Source organism: Buteo buteo, chromosome 5, assembly GCF_964188355.1.
Source record: "Buteo buteo chromosome 5, bButBut1.hap1.1, whole genome shotgun sequence".
Taxonomy (NCBI): domain Eukaryota; kingdom Metazoa; phylum Chordata; class Aves; order Accipitriformes; family Accipitridae; genus Buteo; species Buteo buteo.
Genome location: NC_134175.1, coordinates 26,097,042 through 26,104,690, shown reverse-complemented (window position 1 = coordinate 26,104,690; position 7,649 = coordinate 26,097,042). Strand labels below are relative to the sequence as shown.

The 7,649-nt window shown below is 48.8% G+C and overlaps 1 protein-coding gene across 11 annotated transcripts in view; it reads left to right on the top strand.

Moving 5' to 3' along the window:
- Positions 1 to 5,533: 5,533 nt before the first annotated feature.
- Positions 5,534 to 7,649, top strand: part of ABI2 (abl interactor 2) — a 72,507-nt gene continuing 70,391 nt past the window's right edge. For 3 of the 11 annotated variants that reach the window (XM_075028258.1, XM_075028254.1, XM_075028255.1), the window contains exon 1: positions 5,542 to 5,791. In XM_075028258.1, coding sequence (XP_074884359.1) covers positions 5,675 to 5,791 — 117 coding nt within the window. In that variant the 5' untranslated portion in view covers positions 5,542 to 5,674. Of the gene's footprint in view, positions 5,792 to 7,649 lie in introns of all 11 variants that reach the window. The other 8 variants (XM_075028259.1, XM_075028257.1, XM_075028256.1 and 5 more) reach the window with 6 other exon arrangements.

Below are 7,649 nucleotides of genomic sequence, written 5' to 3'. Positions count from 1 at the left end.
ATGCTAATTCCAGGAACAACACACATTTGTTTGGTGGCTCCTAAGAATATGCAAGGCCATAAAAAACTTTTTAAAGTGGTTTATATGGTAAAAACATGATTACAAACAGGACAGGATTAAAAAAGCTCCAGGGGGCAAGTTCCTGGAGTTATGCGAGTACCTAAAAATCTGAACTGTAATTACATACAGGAAGAAAGAAAGACTTCAGAGGATGGTTCTAACTGTTGCAGCTGCAGAGCAAACTTGCAAATATGAAAAAAGCATAAGTAGGCCAGTAACATCTGCTCCAGTCTGTAGTGAGCTGGAATCAATAGTTGAGAGAGGATGAATTTTCCCATGTGTTGTAGTGGAGCATTAACTCCACTCTCTACCCTTTAGGGTCTCCTCAGCAGCCATGTCGGACCTTACCTGGGGGATGCCACAAGGGTCAGGACAGGGTGGGAAAGGACTGGCAGTTGGTCTGGGCTGGTATCTTTGAGAAGGAATACTGGCAGGAAAGAAAAACAAATCAGAGTGGTTCTTTCCGCCTCCCCAGTGCTTTGTCTTTTGAACAGTTGGAGGGAAACTGATGAGCAACTATGCTTTGTGCTGGCTTCTCTTTGAGACCATTTGTTGCCTGTTTTCTTTTTAAGTCTGAAATGTTAGAAAGAGATCATTATTTTTCCTGTTTAGTTTGACCTCTTCCTCCCTTGGAGAGTTTCTCCCCTTGTACTGGCTCTGTCTGTCTCACACAGTGCCGTGTTCAAATAAAGTTCAAGAGAAAACTTGAATTCCTAGAAAAAAAAAAAGGTTGGTATTTGGAATAAGACATGTCCTAGAACAGACAGTCTGAATCTTTGGAACATGTCCTGTCCCTCTCTGGAGGTGCTGTGAGGTATCAGATGTCAATCATACACTCACTGCCTCCGTTTGAGGTGGTTCTGAAATAGCAACGTTAGGGCAAACACTTCCATGAGATGTAAACTACCCCATGGGTCACTTCTACCCTTTGTGCAGCAAGCGCTTTACCCAGCTGCAGCTTCTCATAAGCAGAGAGGTTATCTGTGGTTACAATCTTGATTGCCCAGCAAATTGCTGAATGCCCGAGGAAGCAGGAGGAGAATGTGCAGCTGCAGGGTGCGTGGGTTTTTCATTCTGGTTTACAGTGAGGACTGGAGGTTGAGTGCTTAAGACGCCTTGGGATCCTGACACCATTTGTTGCAGCATTGGATGTGTATGAGCTGCATTCCGGGCTGGGAGGTCACCCCTGGCATTCTGGAATAGTTGTGGGAGTTAAATAAACTGCTGTTTGCTTCAGGTGCTTTGGATTATGAGACTGGCAAAGACCTGCCATCCAGCCAGAGACAGATCCAGACACTATGTGAAGCAAGCGGGATGGCATGACTATGTCTTTGCCGAGGGAGTGAAGGTACACACTTCAGTTACAGACTACTTTCTTCAATTGCCCAATTTTCCCTCCCTCTTCCACCCCTCCAGTAAATGCTACCTGCTGGCTAAAGGGCATGGGCCTATGTATATGGTCAGTACATGTGACTGTAAGTTTGGTGTCAGAGTCCTTTGTCCTTTATCCAGCTGCAAATCTGCTCAGCTCCATGTGATGCAGCAAGCACAGGGATTTTCGTCTTTTGTTTCTACTGTTTACAAAATGTGAAAAAAAAAAAATTAAGGGAAAAATGCTCAGAAATGGGAACCTCATAAAACTAGAGCAGAGTTGTTTGCACAAGTGAACTGAAAACCTGCAGCAGGATCTGTCAGAGATCTAACCTGGTCATTTGTCTAAACGGGATGTTTACTCACATACGCCGATGTGGTGATTGTGCTGTTCATTTTTCCATATAGCAGAGAAAATGGAAGAGGCTTTTGATTGTGAATTCTTACCGTGGTGCCAAAAATAGGTAGCCTTTGAGCTACCCCATTATTATTTTTCTCTAATTAAGAATTGGTAATTCAAACCGTGGTATGTGGGACATGCACACAAAGTGCCCAACTGCAAGACTGCACATGACCAAAGGATCGGCTTGTCTGCACAAGTTTTTGTGAGCAGGAGACTCCTGTGGGTGAATGGCAGAGGTAAAAACCTAATGCGTATGAAAGAACCTGGAAGAATAGTGGTCTCCCTGTGCCTTTGGATCTCAACCTCCAATTTGGAGTCTCCAGCTGGATGCTTGCCTTTCTATTTTCTGGTGACTGTTTGACCAGCACGTTTAGGTGGAAAATACATTTGCTTCCCAGTCTTGAAGATATTGATCTAAGGGAAAATCTTGCACAAAAGGATTAAAAAAAAGTTGGAAAAGTTAAAGTGTGTAATACTGTAATTAGGGCTGAGGGAGTATAAAAAAATTAGTTTAGCACATCACTTGGCAGATGGGAAGTCATTTATGTAAATTTAGGGAAGTGGTACTTGGACTCGGTCTAATTTAAACACTATTTCTAATTATTTTTGGTGTGTGTACAGAGGATTATAGGATGTCCATTATTCTGACAGGAGGGCTCTTCATATTTAAATTTAAATCCACAAAGGAGTACCCTATTAAAATGTAAACATGCTGTGATAACAAGCACCTAATTATGCAGACAGGTTAGTCCAGCTATTCTGGTGAACAGCTGTGTGCACTTATTTCACATAATGCTTTCTCTTATACCCTAAAAACGACTGGCAGGGCCACTGAGAGGTCAAGAGGTACCTGACCCACAGGTGGGAGCTCCCTGTTTGTTTTCCAGGTTTGCTGATGCTGAGCGCAGATCTGAGAGTAGACAGGCTCTCGCAGGTTTCCACTGGAAGCAGGCCCTGATGGCACCCAAAAGCACAGAGAGAAGATGACACAATTAACAATTCCCCCTCCCTACAGTCTGGTGCTGCTAATCCAAGTTAAAACTCCTGACAGCATCTTTGGAGAAACTTCCTCTTTACATCTTGACAGCTTTCTCCTTTTACCAAGAGAAAGATCATGCAGGTTTACTGGGGAGCTGCCAAATGACAGCTTGGCTTCACACCTGAGAAGTGAATGAATGAAGAGAGAAGGAGAGCCTCAGGCTGCCTCCAGCCTGGCACAAGCGCGAAGAGTCCTGGGAGCATGGGCGTGAGCAACCCCTGGAGCTGCAGCAGCAGCAGATGTGACATGAGCAGAGTCCAAGTGGAAGCTACTGTGGAGGAGGGAGCGTGGGGTCCGTTACCAAAGCGCGAAGGTGTTATTTGTCAGCTGCAAGCCCTTGGGTGGGGTGGAGGCCAGGCCATGGCTGATTCTTGTAGGTGTGGGACAAAGCTTGGAGCTCCACACTGTACAGCAGCCCTTTGTGAGTTGATTTGATTGGCTTTTCTTCCCCGAGCCCTTGCAGCAAAGGCTCAGATCGGCTCTTTCAAAAGGCACATTAACAATCAGCAGCGGGGTGACAACCAGGATTTATTCTTTAACCACAGCAAAACCAGTATTTTTGGATGTATAACTCGTGTTATATAAACTTTAGGGGTAGAGGGCACCAAGAGCAAGGCTGCATGACACTCACTTCTTCAGTCCTTGGTCATTTGAGGGCAGGGAGTGCCAGTATCCATTGTGGAGAGCTGCAGGCAGCCTGACAGCTGCTAGCACAGCCCTGCGCTGGACCGTGGGTGCTGGGTGACAGAGTACGGGTGCTCTTGAGCAGTCACTCCTCTTCTCCCCGCACACACGGTGGGGGGGTGTGGATGTCTCTAGCGGGGTGTTTTGTGATTCTTAAGCCTTTTTGTGAGATTAAGACTACTGCAGCTGTAAAATATGAATTACCCTTGGCACTTTAACTGCCTGTAGAAAAATTAAAACACGCAATCAAGTAGTTGAAGTTGTGAATTTTAGCCCACATTTAAAAATGGGAGGAAAAATGCTTTGCACATGAAGGTTTTTAAAGCAGTATAATGAACACTGTGCCTGACTCATCCTTCACATGGGAGAACTAAGCAAGCTAAGAGGAAATGTCTCCAGGCAGACATTCCTCAGGGCAGGGATTTCCATCTCATTTTTCTTTTTAAGGGAAGAGACTTACAAGGACTGGCCCAAAGACTACATGTTTGTTGCCTGACCCTACCAGGTGTTTGCACTCTGTTGGTATTTCTAGAAGTCACCTGGAGGCCAGGCATATCTAGCTGGATGCCTTTGCAACAGCTTTCAATTCATGGGAACAACTGTTCCTATAGTACCAGGTTGGTGTACAAGGACTGCAGCACTGGATCTTCTCTAGCTGGTGACTACCACAGAAGTGTCTGTAACATGAAGACTGGGAAAATATCCAGCTGTTGTATCAGAGTATGTAAGGGATGTCAGATAACCCAGGGCTGCGCTACAGAGGCAGCAGGAGCTCTGTAGAGCCTCATGGGAACATGAGGTGAGTAATCACAGCTGCAATTCATTTCAAAGAGACAAATGAGCTCCCCTAGAGAAAGCTGGGACACTTCTGCTGAGAGGGCTGATCGCTTTTTTTTTTTTATGGGAGAAAGGCTACTTTCAGGTTCAGGTGAAGGAATTCAGTGGGAAAGCCTGCATTCTTCTAAGGCTGGGCATGTTCATCACAATTGTGGAGATACTGACTGACTTGCTTGGGACATAAAGGAAGTCAGTGTTAAAGCCAGGAACTGACCAAAGAGACCTCCCAACTCACGGCTTCAGTGCGGTGCTTCAGCCAGGAGGCTGTCCTTCCTCTGTTTCTGCTGACCCTTCATTATACGCTTTTCTCTGTTAAAGTTGAAGAGCTGACTGCTTGGCAGCTGAGAATTTACCCTTCCTCTTGGCCCTGTACAATAGCAGCTTTTCAGACAGAATCTGCACAAAAGAAACATTTTGTTCTTCCTCTGCTGATCAGAAGAGCTGAGCAGCAGCTACATTAAAAGCGCGGGGTTCTGACCCTAGCTCACATTGTATCCAAAGACAAAGCTTCCAGGGGTATCAGCAGACGTGGCAGAAGACCTATGCTCTGAGAAGAGCGCTGCTAGCGAGCTGCCCTTGAGTAAATGAACGCAAAACAATGAAAAAAAAAGCCAAGACTTCCTAAAATGAAAACAGACATTGTTAGCTGGTGTTGGCCCTTCGAACTAAGGCTGCGGCACGGCGGCTGGTGCCAGCTCTGGTGCCGGGGGACGCCCCCAGGGCCGCAGCTGGGTGCGACACTCGCGGCCGCCTCCGCGTCCTCCCCCGCGGGGCGAGGCTGCGGGGGCCGGGCCCCCACTTGCGCACGGCCGTTGAAAGAAGAAAAAAAGAAAAAGAAAAAAAGGAGGAATCGCCCGTTCTAGCAGCTTTTCTCCCGAGATGCTCACGCTGAAGGAGGCCGGAGGGCCCAGCCCCCTAACCCCTCTTCCCCGAGTGCTTGCTCCGGCTCGGAGCCGAGGCCCAGCCCGCGGGCAACCCGCTTCTCCCGGATATCGCCCGCCGCGCTCCGCCGGGCCGGAAGCGGACGCGCGGGGAAAGGGGGGGGGGGGGGGGGAGAGGATTAGGGGGGCGCATGCGCAGGAGGTGTTGCCCGGCCGCGCCCCGCCCCCGCCGCGGTGGGGGTCTGGCGCGCTCCCTGCCCGCGGCGCGAGGCCGGGCCCGGGCGGCGGGTAGCGCCGTGGGGTGGGGGGAGCGCGGCGCGAGCGCGCGCGCGGAGGGGGGCCCGGGGGCGGAGGGGGGCGAGGAGGACGGACGGACGGACGGGGTGAGAGGATGTGAAGATGGCGGAGCTGCAGATGCTGCTGGAGGAGGAGATCCCGGGGGGGCGCCGGGCCCTGTTCGACAGCTACACGAACCTGGAGCGGGTGGCCGAGTACTGCGAGACCAACTACATCCAGGTGCGGCGGGCGGGGCGGGGCGGGGCGCGCGCAGCCTAACGGTCGCCGTCCTAGCCTAACGGTCGCCGGCCCCGCGGCGGCCCCGGCGGCGCGGCGCTGAGGCGGCCCCGGCGGCGGGGGGTGGGCATGGGCATGGGCATGGGCATGGGCCGGCCCCGGCTGCGCGGGGTCGTGTCCTCCCCCGCCGTTTGCTGTGGGGCTGCCTCCGCTGCCCGGTCCCGGGGTCGGCGGTCGGCCTCGGCCCGCCGTGGGGCGGGCGGACGCGGGGTCGTGCCACCCCCGTCCCCTTGGCGGTGGGAGGGTGACAGGCGGGTGGCACCGGCTGCTGCAGCCTGGGGAGATGAACGACCCCGGCGTGACGAGGCGTTTAAATATGTATTTGATTTCTAAATTAAATTCCTTCCACTTTGTGAGCGTGTTGCATATTTATTTCGGATTGCGTCTCTGTCGCTCCTTTTCGTTCCCTTCCCACCTTCCGCTCTCCTTTGCTGACAGCGCTGAGATGGTGTGATAAACTGAGGAGATACGCGACTCCTGTAAATGTAGTACTTCTGCTTGTTAATTTAGAGCACAATGACATATGTTTTAATTGGGGTATGCCTGTCGGTTTATAGTTCCCTTCCCAAGCAGGGCTGCGGTATTCGATAGGAAGGGCAGCTACCAAGTGGTAGGCGCAGGATGAAAGCGTGATGTAGTAGGGATGATACAGAATTAGGGAGAAAGAGATCAAGCGCAAGTTGCTACCGCAGCGGGTGATTTTTGCGGTGACCGCTCTGAAGCCAGGCTGGTGTTAGGACTTTGGATTTTTCCTTTCTTTCTGTTTTTACTAGGAAGAGAAGCAAAATATTGTCAGTTTACTTTGATAGTGATTTTAGGGCCAAATGAAAGAGTTTCTCCCAAAACAAACAAACAAAAGACCCCCTAAGAAGGGTCTGAGTGTGTAGGAAAGAAGGGATGGGGGACGCGGGTTTCTGGTGTCAATGCTGAGAGAAGTACAAAGGGTCCCAGTTTTATTTTTGCTTTCAGTCCCCTAAGTGGAGAGTGCTTGTGTGTTTCCAGAGGGCACCTAGAGATGAGATCTGTGGTGAGATTATTTTGTCAGTGAAAATGGGAGAGAATATTTAACCAGTGACAGAGAATACTTAAAATGTCCCTGCAAAAAAGCACTGACTGTTTCTTTTGAATTGTAGAATCACCAGCTGTCCTTTAGGAAGAAGACTTTGCATATTTTGGGTCATTTACAAAACACGTCAATTACAGTGAAATTATATAGATGTATTTTATTATGTAATAACTTTTCTTATGTTGAATTAGTGTGACTTACGTTCTTTAGGAGAAATATATTGAAATATTTTCTTATGGTCATAACCTGACATACATGTGTTTAAATTTATGCTTTTTTGGAAACTGATCTTTCTGGAATAGGGGAGAAGAGTCTTGGAAGGCAGAACCGGATAGGAAGAAGTGGATGTAGTTTGGTTTTTTTGTTGTTTCTCTGACCTTTTTTTGTGTTCTTTGTATAAACCCAAGTTTATAAAATCTGTATTGAACACCTCCACTTTTATTGTTTTAATAAAAACTATGGAGGAGAACTCAGTGCCATTTTGTACAAACAGAGAATGATAAAAGATGGTTATTGCCCCAGACAGCATACAGTCCGTAAGGACAGCATAAGATAATGGGAGATGGATACAGACAGATGGTGAGTGAAGGAAAAGAATGAGGCACTCTTGGTCAGCCTGATGGATTCTGGCCACCACACAGCAATACCCCAACTGTTGGCAGTTTATCCAAGCATCGTGACAACAGAGAGCTTTAAGGGGGAGGTGAGAATAAAAGAATGAAATTGTGTTGTGAG